This window comes from Watersipora subatra, chromosome 9, assembly GCF_963576615.1.
Source record: "Watersipora subatra chromosome 9, tzWatSuba1.1, whole genome shotgun sequence".
Classification (NCBI taxonomy): Eukaryota; Metazoa; Bryozoa; class Gymnolaemata; order Cheilostomatida; family Watersiporidae; genus Watersipora; species Watersipora subatra.
Window position 1 is genome coordinate 50584131 of NC_088716.1, and position 18531 is coordinate 50602661.

The 18531-nt window shown below is 35.5% G+C and overlaps 1 protein-coding gene across 1 annotated transcript in view; it reads left to right on the forward strand.

Moving 5' to 3' along the window:
• Positions 1 to 17435, forward strand: part of LOC137405179 (uncharacterized) — a 34446-nt gene extending 17011 nt beyond the window's left edge. The window contains exons 3-8 of the mRNA XM_068091407.1: positions 12485 to 12688; positions 14314 to 14481; positions 15066 to 15184; positions 15562 to 15672; positions 16427 to 16565; positions 17224 to 17435. Coding sequence (XP_067947508.1) covers positions 12485 to 12688; positions 14314 to 14481; positions 15066 to 15184; positions 15562 to 15672; positions 16427 to 16565; positions 17224 to 17435 — 953 coding nt within the window. The remainder of the gene's footprint in view (positions 1 to 12484; positions 12689 to 14313; positions 14482 to 15065; positions 15185 to 15561; positions 15673 to 16426; positions 16566 to 17223) is intronic.
• The last annotated feature ends 1096 nt before the right edge of the window (positions 17436 to 18531 follow it).

Below are 18531 nucleotides of genomic sequence, written 5' to 3' on the forward strand. Positions count from 1 at the left end.
CGAAAGGACAATACCAAGTTATTTGTACAATATGCATAAGCAAGTTAAAGGTTGACTTGCAACAAAATTCACATTGCAGTTATTTGGTATCATAAGATTCACCATGCCTTACTCTGTTGTGTTGTAGGTGTGAAATATATGAGAAGGTGATTACAAGCTCTTAAAAGCTAAAAACTTATACAGTCATACTTCAACTTACGAGCTTAATGCGTTCCGAGACTGAGCTCGTATGTTAATATACTCGCATGTTGGTGCAATTTATTTATATATCGAACAATTAAATATATATTGCTTGGTTTCCATACTCTAAAAATGCAAATAAAACACTCAAAACAAGATATTGTAACAGAAAGAAGATGTTGGTTATTGTCATAATTTACCACATGCTTTCAAAAAGCAACAATCAAAAAATAATACAAGGAAATGTGATTATTTAAAATGTAAAATTAAATACATACAATAGCAGCTAATGCTAGCATTTGCGAGAGAGGGAGATATAAGTTATCTTCCATTACAACAGTTGTCTTTGATAAATTTGAATTTTATCAATGTCTTAAAAGACAAACTCTAATGTTGGTATGGTATTGGCCTTCAATCTAGCTTTTTTCCCAATACCAGGTGATACTTGGTAGCTGTCACTAGTGAAGTGGTCTGAACAAAGTACAGAAGATTTACTTGGGGGTCCACTGTTCTTGTCTCACTGCTTTAATCCAGGCATCCTTGCGATCAGCAGCAGTAGGAAAACTTAACAAGTAATAAAAGATACATACAATTAGTGGTGTTTTTTGCTCATTGGATTATTGACTTTTTGCCTTTGAGAAGTGTAGCATTAACCTTGTCAAATAATGGAAACTTTTAAGCCTGATTATAGCCAAAGATAACCATGCTCCAAGCCATGCTCATGTAGTATGTTCATGAATTCTCCCAATGATTAGCAGGGTGAATGTTTGTTATATTGTCCTACCTGTGGAAGCTTTTCTCTGGGCATTTTCTTGGATAATTGGAACATCCAAAAGCAACGCGGCAATTCTTACTAGTCCTCTCAGATGACTGTGAGCTTGATGAATAATGGTGAGATCGCTGCCAAAATAGCAATGAATATGAATTTCATTCTGACTTAGTGATTTATAGCAAGATGGTATCCAAATTAATGACTCAAGCATCACAAAGTAGCAGTATTACACAAGCAGCTCCTTGGGCAAAGTTAAGGAAACCTTCCAAGAGAGAGTCAATCAGTTAATGAATCAAACAAGTTGAAGTTGATAGTAACTTGACAAACAATGATGTCTGATGATTTGATTGTCTTCAATAATTTTTTCGAAGTGTCAAATATGGGGAAAATATGTCCCCTATTGGTATGAAAACTGTTCTAGTTTTTACTATAAAGCCTTACAGCTGATATTTAGGAGTTCCAAGCCTATCTTTGATATTAAAAGTAGTAAAAACTCACCTTAGTAGCAGCTGACACACTCTTTTCAGCTTCAGCCATTGTAAACTAATGATGAATCTTGCGGTCAGTCAAGCGTAAGGTACAATATGAGTACGTTGCGTCATGGCATTTAAGTCTGACAAGGTCACCAATGGGACTAGCTATTATTAGTCAATCTAGGTATATATATCTCTGGTTTTTGCACAACTGAAAAGATTTAGGTCTATTTAGCAAAGCCTTGCCATTGCTCCCACAGTATCACACAGCATTCAAGTGAAGACAAATCCTTTTTTCTACAATTGCACTTCGAAGTTTAAATCTAGTTCAACTGTCAAACAGCAAACGTCTGCAATGATGAAATGTTCTGTTGAGTAAATTAATGATAAAAATTATTTATTATTTGACAGGATTAAAGATTGACATTGAACAAATAATACTACACATTAGTAAAACGAAGTGTTTACAGATAGACTGTATCCTCTTGCTATGGTCGGATATCGTCAAAAATTACTAGTTTAGTTGTTCAGTTTATCACAATCTGCAGCGATTATATGAGTTGTTAATATACATGTATGTGGATTTTAATTTCTTAACCTGTATTAAAGAAATTTTCATATTGTTCATGTGCATGTACTAATCTATTGCGAAACTTTGAGTCTCATGGTTACTAGTACTCTCGCAGCTTTGATTGCCGTAAGGGATCATCAGGTGTGCCAACAAATCACAGAGATTAACAATATGTACAATGATTCTAAATCCCTGGAAAGCGAATAATTGGCTCAGGCGGCAGCTCGCTGGGTGGCCAAGCCAAATATTTCAAGTTTAAGTTCTATATGATGCAGTCTTTTTTCTTAACCTCCAACCGTGGCTTCGGACAGATGGACATATGAACAGACGGACATACAAACATGCGGACATATGGACACGACTCCTGTTATAGCAAAGATTGAAGGTATAAATGAGGAGTAAAGGCATATGTTAGAATGACAATCTTAAGCAAACAAGTTATATTTGATAACTTGCTAACAGTAAACAAGTGATAGCTTGTTTGGCTGACTTACAGTAACGTACATGTATTCAGAGTGGGAGATTAGATAGAATAAACCAGTCTTCTCATCCTAGATATGGTAAAGTAAAAGTTAGATCTTATGTTAGAACAACTGAGCTTAACATCGTTAGTAAGAAGATCACACCGAGTACTAAGTATGTATTCTGTTATAGTGTAAACATGTCGGTTGTTATCGAGATTGATAGAGATGTGGTAGAGATGTAGTGAAGATGTGGTAGAGACATGGTAGATATATGGTAGATGTGGTATAGATGTGGTAGAGATATTGTAGAGATGTAGTAGAGATGTTGTAGATATGTGGTAGAGATGTGGCAGAGATGTTGTAAAGATGTTGTAGAGATGTGGTAGATATATGGTAGAGATGTGGTAGAGATGTTGTAAAGATGTGGTAGAGATGTGGTAGAGATGTGGTAGAGATGTTGTAGGGATGTGGTAGAAATGTAGTACATATGTGGTAGAGATGTGGTAGAGATATGGTAGAGATGTGGTAGAGATATTGTAGAGTTGTAGTAGACATGTAGTAGCATAGAGTTTGCTCTAACTCATTATGATTTGCCTTTAGATTATTCTTGTGAATAAGCTTTGCAGAAAAGCTGTCTAAAGTAAATGTGTCTAACAAAAGCTCTCTTGAACTTTGCTAGAAAGTTCTTTGTGACGATCTCTTCGGACGAAGTTACGGTAGTGGTGTAGCCTTGTTTGGCCCGAGTTACAGCTATTTCCGTGTGTATAAGAAAACAAGAGGATAAGTAAACTTACAAGAGACTTCATTAGTTGTATCTAAATGGACTCGTTGAAGACTTTAATGTCTTTAGCAGCTGAGGCTATATATAGAATATTTTCAGAGTGTCATGAGGTTGGTAGTAATTCGAACACCAATTGTATTATAATTACTAAGTGTCTATACAGTGATACCATAGCGACACCTCCCTGTATGGCTCTGCAAATGCCATCATAGAAACAACTGTGTTGATCTCATTCTGTCGTGATTCAGTGTTGCTGTTTGGAAGCGGAGCACCTGTGCGATGCGCCACCTTTGTGCCATAGAAATATCCTTAGCAAGCAGCGGCACCGCACTAGTACGTAGTCATAGATAGATTTTGCTTTCCTGTTGGTTCATATGCAGAAATATTTGTTGTTGAAATGCTCTAATCTAGCTGTTTGGTCCTTGACCTTTTATGACACAACATTGGCATAAGGTGTAGCACAACTATCGCTCTTGTATAGCACCCTATATAAACATGATCTGCTTGTCAGCCCAGCGGAGCACTTCAGGACTGGTGCACCCAGGTGTCACTACACTACCTCTGTATGGAACCTTAGTAATTAATATAAGAATTTCTCGCAGAGCTGTAGTATGTTCTTACTGAGGTAGCAAGAGTATTTGCCAAGCCATTCATAGCTTGCTACGTCTGTGTAATTTAAGCGATTCTCTGTTATCAATGTACATCACTCAAACAACTGGTTGCTTGCCAGCCAGCGCCATCGAGTTTAAGCTCTGGTCACATGACAATTAAAGCATTCATGTACCCCATCCTTTACACTGCAAACGTGACAATGTATTCTCAGAACATTCTTTCTTTAATTTTGAAGAGGTGTGACTAGAAAAAATTCCTAGAGCAGTTCACGATACATGTTATCAATATTATGTTTGATTCTTGTCTCTATGCATTTTCAAGATGCTGAAAAACAAGCTGTTAGTCTTCTAATTTCATGGCGCTGACCATATGTGTATAGTCTGGCTGTTTGAAGTCATCAACCGGCTAAATGAGATGATTTTTTTATAATCAGAGTACACTTTATTTTTCTTTCTCACTAACAGTAAGTATAACTGAAGGTTCTGGTATTATAGTCACTAGTACCCTAGCCGTCCAGTGTGTCATGAGAGAATATCATATGTAATAACTATCAGCACAATTATTCCGAAACATGGCAAAGTGTTTGATCAGCGAAAGTGTTGAAGTTTGGTCTACCGCGGTGAATGTTGCTAGTGTGATTTCTCTATGAGACAAGCTTTGTTCCCAGCATCCAACTGTGGCTTTAAACAAATGGACGGATGGACAGACAGACCTGGCTCTTGTCATAAAGATTTGCAAGGCTATTCTGGAACTACACATCAGACTTTTATAGCTGACTGTCTCTTTACTGCATCAGTATATATCAGTATATATAGATGTAGGCATCTAGTTGTAGAGAGTGGTAGCAAACACAGGTTGTGAAGGACGTAAAAGTTGTACAAATTTGGAAATCATGAGTTCGAATCACATACAATGTGAAAATTTTCCGCAACTTCCAACCGGTTCTTCGTACATGGTTCCTATTACAGTCAAAATTACTTTCTCAAGAGTAAACATGTATGTCAAAAAATGGACAGTTCTGAATCAATAGAGAGATAAAATCATAATAACTTATGTTTAAAAATTGTTTAGTTTAATAAGTTAGTGAGCAACAATGAAATTAGGGATAATGCTTGCAAACGTGAGTTAGGTTTACTATTGCTGTTTTACTTAATCATTAAAATAATTCTCACTGCATCATTAATATATTAATATATTAATATATTTTTGTTTTTGATTGTCCAAACAGAGAATCTTTTACAGAACTGAAATATTGTATATTGAGGTTTCAAACTAGCTCTCATCTCAACAATTGTGCCATAGAGCCTAACTTACAATGATTTAGTTTTGTTAATTTTAAAAAAATAGTCTCTAAGATGCATAAAAAATGATCCTTTCTGGCCTCTCACTAGACAACTATCAAAAGAGCTGTGCCATCATACTGTGCCAATACTACTAGGTGAGATTACTGACATCAATCCATTACCTGCTAGACTAATTCGTGAAGCAAACACATGTCATGAGAATTCCCTGTAATATATTCCAACACTTATTTACAAACAATCTATATAAGCATGGATTACTTTCTTTTGTCCTAACTGCAAATAGTATTATTGAGCAGGTGATGTAAGGCGCATTATTTCAACACAAAGGCACGAAATATTGGTTATTTGGTTATTGAATATCCCATGCAATACCCCTATACAACGGCAGTTCATTGTTAGGCACAGCTGCGCTCAAATATTTGCTGTAGGCGGCTGTCGTTACTCGTATCGCAGTGCTTGACGATGCTTTGAGACTAGTCGAGCAACTTTGAACATCGTCCGATGACTCTGCAGTTGACAGGTGCTGAAGCTCTACTATATTCTCACTATGCAGTTAGCCGTGAGTATATGTGTGTACGTGCATATAGGAACTCAACAGTGCTGTGTCAGTACTGTTAATATTTAAGGCCCTTAGGCTAGTTAGCTGTGACTCATCTAAACTATTCTTGTTTTTCGTCGCTAGTCAAGGACTAGAGATGGCAAGGAGCTACTGGGAGTCTATAAGATAGGTTAGTGTTTCAGCTTAGTAATGTGAGGAATTTACTCTGCGATGGTTCAATGTGAGCAAATAGTTCACTAGAAGTAAATAACTTCTACTGGGGCTAGTCTGCCAGAGGAATCTCCTACCAAAAAATATTTATTGTTACGAGATATGTATGTTGTTCAGAAACAGATTTTCAAAATCTAGGAAGGATTTTGGGCAAAAGTGCAAAAAGATCGTTTAGGCACAGTATGACATATTAGCTTATGATCCTATGTATGTGTTCGAAGGGTTGATATACTATAATCAAGGATAGACTTGTTTTATATTCATTGGGAGTAAATAATTCTCATAATCTCTGATCCCGTGCTTAGCTAACATGGCATGCAATACCATGACACGCAATATGTCCACAATATGCAATATGCGCTGCTGTGCTAAACATAGATCTATCAAGTGAAATGTATTCTCTTGTTAAAGAAAGTATGGTTAGTGAGATTATATTCTGCCACTCGAATGTGACGGTAACTTTTTAGGTCGGACTCTCACATTTAATTAGGGGTAGTTTCCTGTTTGTCTGTTGATTATAAGCCAATCGGATTATGCTGAGCTGCCTAATCAATGTCAAGGAAGAAACTAGTCTTGCAGCTCAGTAATAAGCTTACTAATAATGTAGACACAATTTAACATTTAATGCATTGCCCAGCAACATGCTCCTCTGCGGCATAATTAAAAACAGTTTTAAGGGTTGCACTACCCTGTGCAGTTGTACTTCCTGATAGGGGTGCTGAAGACTAATACAGCATTAAAGAAACCACTCTTCTGTTCTTAGCAATGAACACACTTTTGACGAGCGGTACGAATTATCGTCTATTTTTCATTGCTGATACTTTACTGTGTGGGTGCTTTTTAAACTAGAATTTGGCAATATTTTCAAAATCTATAAAAGAAATCATGTCAGACACTTGTTTAAAAAAGATTTGTTATGACAGCGCAGTCTAGTGTATTGAACATTAACCCAGTTTCTTCGGAGTATTTGAGATATTGAGTTAATGTCAATATGCTCACTACCATCCGTCATGAACAGCGCTGTCGTGGAAAAATCATTCTAATTCATTTAATCTTAACTTAATTTCTCCGGCCAAAGCCGACAAAAGCAAATAACAAAAATAATAATAAATAAATATAATTATTACAACAGTAATAATAGGACTCAATAATATTTACAAAGAAAACTCTTTTGATGATTATTTGAACTGTTGACTATAGCATGGCGAGTTTAATAGGTTTCATCTTGTAGTAATAATCATGAAAACTATTCAAACTTATAGCTGATGCCTATAGGAATGATTCACAACATATAGCAGCAAGAACGTCATCGTGTTTTTCAGCAAAAAATGGAGTAATATACTTTCATGAACTTACCAGAATTTAAATAGCTCTATAATGCAACAATCAAAATACAGAACATTGTGGGCATCGAATGAGAAAAGAGTTGTTCTGGTATCTGGTGTTACCATTGTGAAATATCAGTAACAGTTTTCAAAGATTACCAAAATTTCAGAAACTTTTTTCCAAAAATAACTTGTGTATCAAGATAGCACAACTTTCTACAAGAACAAGGAGCCTTCAATTCGGTGTCAGCCATGGCATGTGCAGTTCCTAGTTGTAGATTTTAGTCATCTAGTTTAAGACAGACAACGCTATGATATAATACACATGCTGTCTCTGTGAAATTAAAACAATTTAAAATGCTGACTGGAAGGTGCAGGGAATGTAGGTTGCTACTTATTCAATACAGTAGTGAGAATACATAATGAACAGTATATACAAACAATCCTAGCTTAATAGCCTTACCATCTAACCCCACATAATATTCCTCAAATAAGCAAACCAAAAGTTCATTTGTATAAGTAAATAGGTTGAGAGAGTGGGTTTGGAATACCTATAGAGAGGGCAAACAGTGCTATTATTCTGATGGATCAGTGCCGCCTACAGAAAGAATTAGAATTATACTCAAGTCTGGTGAACTCTATTAATAGTGTATGATCTGTGGCTATTGAGCAGCAATGCACTCAAGTAACACCCTCGTCAATACTAGCAGTGAATAAACTGTATCACCTGTATTATACTTATTCAGATGCTATGCAGGAAGGTCCATGTCACAATGCGCAATTTATTAAATACTGAGGTGCGATGCCCTAGTTGTAATTAATTATACTAATCAAAGTGAATTTGACAAAATTACTTTCACACAGTCTAAACCGAGTTGCTTGCTAATGTTTAGTACAGTAATACCTCTACATACAAAGTTAGCTCACCGAGTTGCTTGCTAATGTTTAGTACAGTAATACCTCTACATACAACGTTAACTCACCGAGTTGCTTGCTAATGTTTAGTACAGCAATACCTCTACATACAAAGTTAACTCACCGAGTTGCTTGCTAATGTTTAGTACAGTAATCCCTCTGCATACAAAGTTAACTCACCGAGTTGCTTGCTAATGTTTAGTACAGTAATCCCTCTGCATACAAAGGTAATTCACCGAGTTGCTTGCTAATGTTTAGTACAGCAATACCTCTACATACAAAGTTAATTCACCGAGTTGCTTGCTAATGTTTAGTACAGTAATCCCTCTGCATACAAAGTTAACTCACCGAGTTGCTTGCTAATGTTTAGTACAGTAATACCTCTACATACAAAGTTAACTCACCGAGTTGCTTGCTAATGTTTAGTACAGTAATACCTCTACATACAAAGTTAACTCACCGAGTTGCTTGCTAATGTTTAGTACAGTAATCCCTCTGCATACAAAGTTAACTCCCCGAGTTGCTTGCTAATGTTTAGTACAGTAATCCCTCTGCATACAAAGGTAATTCACCGAGTTGCTTGCTAATGTTTAGTACAGTAATACCTCTACATACAAAGTTAACTCACCGAGTTGCTTGCTAATGTTTAGTACAGTAATACCTCTACATACAAAGTTAACTCACCGAGTTGCTTGCTAATGTTTAGTACAGTAATACCTCTACATACAACGTTAACTCACCGAGTTGCTTGCTAATGTTTAGTACAGTAATCCCTCTGCATACAAAGGTAATTCACCGAGTTGCTTGCTAATGTTTAGTACAGTAATACCTCTACATACAAAGTTAACTCACCGAGTTGCTTGCTAATGTTTAGTACAGTAATACCTCTACATACAAAGTTAACTCACCGAGTTGCTTGCTAATGTTTAGTACAGTAATACCTCTACATACAAAGTTAACTCACCAAGTTGCTTGCTAATGTTTAGTACAGTAATCCCTCTGCATACAAAGTTAACTCCCCGAGTTGCTTGCTAATGTTTAGTACAGTAATCCCTCTGCATACAAAGTTAACTCACCGAGTTGCTTGCTAATGTTTAGTACAGTAATACCTCTACATACAACGTTAACTCACCGAGTTGCTTGCTAATGTTTAGTACAGTAATACCTCTACATACAAAGTTAACTCACCGAGTTGCTTGCTAATGTTTAGTACAGTAATCCCTCTGCATACAAAGGTAATTCACCGAGTTGCTTGCTAATGTTTAGTACAGTAATACCTCTACATACAACGTTAACTCACCGAGTTGCTTGCTAATGTTTAGTACAGTAATACCTCTACATACAAAGTTAACTCACCGAGTTGCTTGCTAATGTTTAGTACAGTAATACCTCTACATACAAAGGTAATTCACCGAGTTGCTTGCTAATGTTTAGTACAGTAATACCTCTACATACAAAGTTAACTCCCCGAGTTGCTTGCTAATGTTTAGTACAGTAATCCCTCTGCATACAAAGGTAATTCACCGAGTTGCTTGCTAATGTTTAGTACAGTAATACCTCTACATACAACGTTAACTCACCGAGTTGCTTGCTAATGTTTAGTACAGTAATACCTCTACATACAAAGTTAACTCACCGAGTTGCTTGCTAATGTTTAGTACAGTAATACCTCTACATACAAAGTTAACTCACCGAGTTGCTTGCTAATGTTTAGTACAGTAATCCCTCTGCATACAAAGTTAACTCCCCGAGTTGCTTGCTAATGTTTAGTACAGTAATCCCTCTGCATACAAAGGTAATTCACCGAGTTGCTTGCTAATGTTTAGTACAGTAATCCCTATGCATACAAAGTTAACTCACCGAGTTGCTTGCTAATGTTTAGTACAGCAATACCTCTACATACAAAGTTAACTCACCGAGTTGCTTGCTAATGTTTAGTACAGTAATACCTCTACATACAAAGTTAACTCACCGAGTTGCTTGCTAATGTTTAGTACAGTAATCCCTCTGCATACAAAGTTAACTCCCCGAGTTGCTTGCTAATGTTTAGTACAGTAATCCCTCTGCATACAAAGGTAATTCACCGAGTTGCTTGCTAATGTTTAGTACAGTAATCCCTCTACATACAAAGTTAACTCACCGAGTTGCTTGCTAATGTTTAGTACAGTAATCCCTCTGCATACAAAGTTAACTCACCGAGTTGCTTGCTAATGTTTAGTACAGCAATACCTCTACATACAAAGTTAACTCACCGAGTTGCTTGCTAATGTTTAGTACAGTAACACCTCTACATACAAAGTTAACTCACCGAGTTGCTTGCTAATGTTTAGTACAGTAATCCCTCTGCATACAAAGTTAACTCACCGAGTTGCTTGCTAATGTTTAGTACAGTAATACCTCTACATACAAAGTTAACTCACCGAGTTGCTTGCTAATGTTTAGTACAGTAACACCTCTACATACAAAGTTAACTCACCGAGTTGCTTGCTAATGTTTAGTACAGTAATCCCTCTGCATACAAAGTTAACTCACCGAGTTGCTTGCTAATGTTTAGTACAGCAATACCTCTACATACAAAGTTAACTCACCGAGTTGCTTGCTAATGTTTAGTACAGTAATACCTCTACATACAAAGTTAACTCACCGAGTTGCTTGCTAATGTTTAGTACAGCAATACCTCTACATACAAAGTTAACTCACCGAGTTGCTTGCTAATGTTTAGTACAGCAATACCTCTACATACAAAGTTAACTCACCGAGTTGCTTGCTAATGTTTAGTACAGTAATACCTCTACATACAAAGTTAACTCACCGAGTTGCTTGCTAATGTTTAGTACAGCAATACCTCTACATACAAAGTTAACTCACCGAGTTGCTTGCTAATGTTTAGTACAGCAATACCTCTACATACAAAGTTAACTCACCGAGTTGCTTGCTAATGTTTAGTACAGTAATACCTCTACATACAAAGTTAATTCACTCTCTAATCCGCTTTATATGTTACGGCTATCGTATGTTGAAACCAATATTCCCATTTAAATGTAATGTAATTTTCTTCATAGCCCAAAAACCTGCTATAATTCCTTAATAACTACTTCAGGTGATTATGCTCTGCATTAAAACAAGCTTGTAATATGAAACTAGGTAAAGAACTAAATTTAATGGCCATAATTATATGTAAAAATTAAATTAATAAAATCATAATCAATCAAAAGAGGTTTGTATTGATAGCTTGCTTTATGAATGTTAATAAAAGTTTAGGCTCAGCTAAGCACGGATTCAGAGGCAGACGTAGTAATGAAGATAAGAACATGTTCTTGAATTTCTGTATCTGTGATCAGTCCTAGATATTTCACCCATTTAAAAAGTGAGAGAAATAGCCAATTCAGTTTGCTTCACTCCTTTAGGAAGTTTATTTGACAATTGTTACTGATAATCCGCCATACAACTTGTTTGACAATTCTCAAGGCCTGAGAGACTTCTTTTACCATAAAGCTAAACGATACTGTAACTACCGACCTCAGCTCAGCAAGCCCTTATTTCAGTAATTGACATGCCGTGTTTTTATTGAATGCTGTAACTGACCAAGACTGAATGGCGCTCTTGTCGGTGTGTGGAATAGAGTTATCTCCCCCTAGAGGGAGATAACTCTATGGTGTTTGGTCTCTATGCTGAACTATTATATTGCTCCAGAGGATGTTTGTATGTCCACTTCAATAGAAAGTACATGTAGTTAGTAGATGATTGTAATAAAGGCAAACAAGGCTTTACAAGTTGATATTATAAATTATATTTTTAATGTGTCAAAGTTGGCACATTGGGTAATAGATACAACTAATCAGATATGCAAAATAAACACAGATTATATGTTGTAAACATTTTCAATACAAATACTTACTGAAGAAAATTAAAATTACAGTAATACAATAATATAATAATAGCATTTACAACAATGATAATAATAGTTTTCAATAGCCGAATACACAATAACCAAATAATAAAACAACAGCTTTACTGTGAATGAGGACATACAGGTACATGAAAATAATCACAAGGTAATAATCTAATGATAATGATAAGTAACACACGCACATGTATGAAAAATATAAATAAGCGCTAACTAAAGGTGACTTGAAATATACTGTATATATCTAAAGAAAACTTGAGATATATACAGAGTTGAAAGATCAGTAAAAGGCAGCACTTGTTATTGTTATATGTTATTTATTAGATGTCAGCAGCTTAAATCCTTGTATCGATTACAGACCTTTTGTGTTATCAGTGAGATTTAACCAAAAGAATATTACATTTTGTTTAGCATCAGATACAGCCAATACAAAGCTCAGCGAGAACCAGGAGAGCCCTGATTGGCCGGCAAACATAAAGCGAGCACCTCATCTGACAGTGTCAGATTACTTTGAGCTAGACATACATAAGTGTGGCACCAAATTCACTAACAGCGGAATCTATCATGCAATCAAATCAGGCAATCTTGCCCAGTTACAGAGGTGCATTAAATATGGTGAGAAATGTTTACAATCTCTCATATAAGTATCTTGCAATCACATAAAACAATATCATGCTGCTACAGTCTTTGTCGTTACTCATGAATGTATATAGTATCTTGTTATCAGTCATTTAATATATATTAATTTTAATATTAATATATATAAAATGAATACACTCCACAGAGGATTTATCTTTAGTTAGTTATTTTAATATTAATATATATTTTATCCCACGACCACACGAGCGGAGCGGAAGTGTGGGAGTTTTATGATAAATGCATGCGCACACAACTTACGAAAATTATTCATCAACAATGAGACGAACCCTCGTCAAGAAATTTCATCAAAAAATTTAAGCATCGGAATTTAAAGTCGTTAAAGTATAATAACAATACAAAACACATTTAAACCTATTTAAACATGTTACCAAGTCTTTGTAAACCAACGATAACATCTTAAAACTTACCCATCTGATCGGATTATACACAAATAGACAGATTAATTTTAACGAAAATTGCCACTAAAAGCTTGAAAAGCTCGGTTTAATAAAAGTTAAGGTTTTCTATTATTGCTGTATTATTATATTAACAATATTGGTTATTTTAATAATATCAGTGCATTTTACTTATAATATTGGCCAACATTGCATTTCTCCTATTGCAAGGAAGAGATATAAACGTGTAATATTTTCCTTTCATTGTTGTTGTTTGTCATGACCAAACACTTTTTAAATAAATTTTCTAAAAACCTATATAAATACCACTTCTCGATATTGCTACCTATTACGTTTTGAAATGTAATCAAAATTGTGTATTGTTTTTCTATTATTACTATATTAATAAAATTGATTATTCTAAGAATACCAGTGCATTTTACTTCTAATATTGGCCAATATTGCATTTCTCCTATTGCAGGGGGAAAATATAAACATCTTTTCCATTCATTATTGCTTATTGTTGTATATAATAACACCCACACCCAGTACATTACAGCTACCATTGCAGTTATCCTATTGCACTGCAGAGCCATTTGATTGCTAATATTGCATTTCTCAACCATCAGTACCCTTTATTTTTTTGCCAATATCTCTGGCCATCTCTTTGGTCGTGGGCTGTATGACAGTGGAATTTCTAGTATATATTAATATTAAAATAACTAACTAAAGATAAATCCTCTGTGGAGTGTATTCTTTTTTAATCATTACAAGTTAGAAGATGTCATTTTTTGCGTAACTTTATTCCAACTATTAACTAAATGTATTATTAGTCTTTTTAGCAACATGTATTTTTCATCTAATTAGGCCAATAGAATGTTGTTTATTTTTTTAAATACCATATTGCCTTTTGCTACCCAAAGAGTTCAGCCTGCTCTCAGCCATAGACAGAGCTGTAGTGGAGAAAGCATTTTGATTTAATTGCAGTTTCATTTCACTGATCAACGCTGACGAAATCAAATCAGGTGTGTGAAATAGATATATAAACTAAAATTATAATATGATAATTCAATACTATTATTCAATAGTATAGTAAATCTTTTGAAAGTTTTTGGAACATTTTACACGGCAAATTGAAACCTCATGCAAATGAGGTATGACAACTCCTTAAATATTTTTTATAATTATAATTCTATTAATGGACAGGTGAAGATGTCAGCTTGAGAGATGAAGAATTTGGCAGCAGCTATCTTATGCTGGTTGTCAACTGTGCTGACCTGCACTCAGAGAAGTTATACCTGCCAATGTTGCATGAGCTGGCACTAGCTGGGTGCGATCCCAACATCAGTGACTGCACTGGACTTCCTCCACTAGGTTGGCTTCCTCCACTTGAGTATTAATAAGACTCAAACCGTGCTATAGTACAAGTCTACTACTATGATTATAAAGTTAGTTGATCTTAACAGATGCTATGCCTGCCTGATCATCCAACTCATTAGTGTTTTTTACATTCATCGAACAAGTCAGGGTAAACTTTCATTGGCTGCCGCATAACCATTTTCAGTTTTTATAAAAAAGCAAAGCAGAGACTAGTTGATGTCAGTTGCATATGTGGAATAAAGAGTATATGTCATAACCTTCTGATATGTCATAATGGAAAGTGAATTATAATACAGTGCCCTGAATGGTTATTGTATATTTCCAGTTATTATGGTGAATGTGATTGGGGCTATAACTTCCTAGTCTGTGAATTCCGGTTGTGATCGAGTCACACAGATCGAAAACTAACCTTTTTTCAAACAAATAAACACATTGGAACCAAAAATGATGTGAAAATAATATACCCTGAACTATTTTGCTCATCACTGAGCACCAGCTTTTTATATGGAGATTTTGTTGGTCTGTTGAAAGCCTAGATTTTATTTCATATGATAAATGAGAAGCCCACTTTTTTGTAGGGGAGGCGATTCAAAAGAATCTAGAAGATATGATGGTTTCTCTGTTGCAGCTTGGAAGTGAAGGGTCTGATGCAATAAAAGCTCTTATCCAAAATGATACCGGACCTTTTCAAATGCAGGTTAATTTAAGAGTCAGCTATTTTATAATTAGTATATTATTTACTAGCATGGCTATCTTAATATCTCCTATCACTTGCAATAGTAGTTATCTCCTCATGAAAATGAGCTGTAATTTTACACTCATGATGGGTGAAAACTGGAAGTACTTATGCTAACAAATTTATTAGTTAGCCTAAGTATTTCTAGAGGACTAAAAGTAGTTAGGCTACCTAATTATTGCACGGAATGGTTTCTAAGAGTGTTAGAGAAACTGCAAAAAACATAAATATAATCCAAATATAATCGATTGACTATGATTGTCACCTATCAAAATTTAATATATATCAATACATATATCAATACATATCAATAATTTAATAACTCTGTGAAATTTCAGACACTAAAGTGGTACCAGAAACATACGCCATCTTTGCGGCAAGCTGTCGAGAATGAAGACATAAGAACAATCAAACGCCTTCTGTCTCATTGGTGCAGAGTAAATGTCAAGGTGAGTGCAGTAGCTGAAGATTTATACTAAAATATATTAAACGAGTAATCTATATATATATATTACCTGAGATAACACAGGCACAGTTGAGCAACGGAAAGTACAAATAAGCCTTTGGTTGCATCCTTCCTCTTCAACAACACGACAGGGTTGGTCTGCTTTGACAATTATTAATAAAGAGCTGATCGCATACATGTAAAAAAGAGCAGCCGTTGTTCAGTGTTGAAATTTTGCCTTATGATCAATAGGTCAGTGGTTGGAGTCACAGAAGAACTATTGGTGGTGTTAGGAAGGGCATCCAGCCACAATTGCTCCTGTGCCAAATCCCATCCGAACATGGTCACAGCTCAGCATGTTGTAGTGTAACTCAGTGGCGTCTTATAATATACAACAACATCTTGTAGTATAACTCAGTGGCGTCTTATAATATACAACAACATCTTGTAGTATAACTCAGTGACTACTTATAATATACAACAACATCTTGTAGTATAACTCAGTGGATACTTATAATATACAACAACATCTTGTAGTATAACTCAGTGACTACTTATAATATAGAAAAACATCTTGTATTATAACTCAGTGACTACTTATAATATACAACAACATCTTGTAGTATAACTCTGTGACTACTTATAATATACAACAACATCTTGTAGTATAACTCTGTGACTTAGTATAATATACAACAACATCTTGTAGTATAACTCAGTGACAGTAACTCCTTATACTATGCAACACCATCTTGTAGTATAACTCAGTGACTCCTTACAAGATGGCCTGTAACTTATACGGAAAGCAGCACATAATCTGTGACCTTCTAGAGACCCACTTCCATACCCTAGAGTTCATACACTCCGCTCTAGCAGGCAACAGAGACAGAGTGCTTGGTAAGAGTTCTCTCTCCCTTTCTCTCTCTCTCTCCCTTTCCCTCTCTCTCTCTCTCTCTCTCTCCCTCTTTCCCTCTCTCTCCCTCTCTCTCCCTCTCACTCCCTCTCACTCACTCTTTCTCCCTCTCTCTCCCTCTCTCCTTCTTCGTTCTCTTTCTTCCTTCTCTTTCTCCTTATCTCTATCAGTCAAGGTGGCTAATACTGTCTATAGTTGTGGCTTACGTATGATAGCAGATCTTCAATCAGCTTGATTACAAACAGCCATCTGCCGCGAGGTTTGTTTCGATCTGCCTCCATTTTAAATTTCTCCTAGCTACGTCTTTATAGAGGATTTTAGGCCTTCCTTGATTTTTCCTACAATCATATAGTTGCCAGTATAATAGTTGATGAGGAAGCTGGTTAAGTAAGAGTTACGGTACTTTATAAATGACGCAAGTCTTGCAGGTTATTGTCCATTGAATTCCCTTCTGGTTCTATGAAGATTTGTCTCCTCATCTTTTTAACCTCCCCTTACCCTTAAGAGTTTATGTCTTGTTAGCTGTTAGATAAAGAACCAGTTTTTAGTATTATGCACATTGGTTCAGATACGTAACAAGTACCTGTATTTTCAAGCTGCTAGCACCTGTTTTAACCTGCTAGCACCTGTTTTAACCTACAGATATGAAGAGCAATCATCATTGCGATTATGGCTGGTTAAACAAAGGCTACCAAGAGAATGTGTTACAACCTCTCCAGCCAAGATCTGTTTATGATGCCGTCAAAGCCTTGGGGCATAAGCATCTGTTAGACATTGTACCTCAGCCCTTTCACAGACCAAAGACTCAGCCCGCAGATAGCAGTGTTACTTCCAAACTTTGCATAATAAGCTAGTTACCTTGCAGTTTTTAGGCTCCAATCTGAAATTCCATGTATATTTTTCACATATTACTAATTATTTTTTTAATTATTGTATGCTCAAGGATCTCCGTAGAAGCACATATAATATATTATATGAAAATTTATTAGAACCAAAATTTTTAGTATGTATTTTCAATTGACTTGCAAAGATCAATTTCGTGTTGGGTGAAAGATGAGAGCTCAACATGCGGACAGTTGATACTATAGAGAAGAGCGCATGCAGAAGTGTGCATCACTCTCAGTAATAGTATAATATTAAATCATGATATTTAATTAAAATAACACAAATATCTAGTCATGGTTAGAGTTGCTAGAAAGTCTGATTTTTTTCTTCACCAACTCATATATGTGTTTCCACCAGTTGGTAGATACGATACAGTTATTGATTGCTAGGGAAACTATTTCTGATATCAAAAGTTATTTATTTGCATGCAACGGTTGAAATTAGTTGATGAAGCAGCTGTATAGGTACTATATTAGCTATTGATACAAATGACAGGCTTGCCTAGGGTGTAACAGACAGCATTGCAATCGCAAAATACTGAATTATAATTGTTTTTATTTGGGATTAATTGTTGGTAACCTGCACAGCTCTCACAGACCTTGCTTTGCTTGTAACCTGCAAATTACATTTTGTATGACATAAAATTTTTACCGTTACATTATACTATTTTACTGTTGGCTGTTAATTCAATAGCAAATACAACTTATCAATATTGATTACCTTTCTATTACATACTGAAGAGAGCTGATTTAGTTTCAGACTAGTTTTATGTTGACATTGTGTCAGCGTAAGGTTATTTTCATGTTGGCTTTTCGTAACAGCTTGTATCTGTAATACTAGTCAGCTGTTAGAACTGGCATGTTTTTGAGGCCTTTGTTTCAGGCAGCCATATCAATAACCTTACATTGCTTTGTTGCATTGTTTTATTGTGACATCATTTCCTGTTGTCCAAACTAATGATACAGCAACTTTAATTCCAAACTGCTAGCTGTTAGCTTTTTGGGCATATTGCCAAGTATTGCCAGATGCGTGAATCCGGAGTTCTAAAGGATAGTGTGAGAGTAC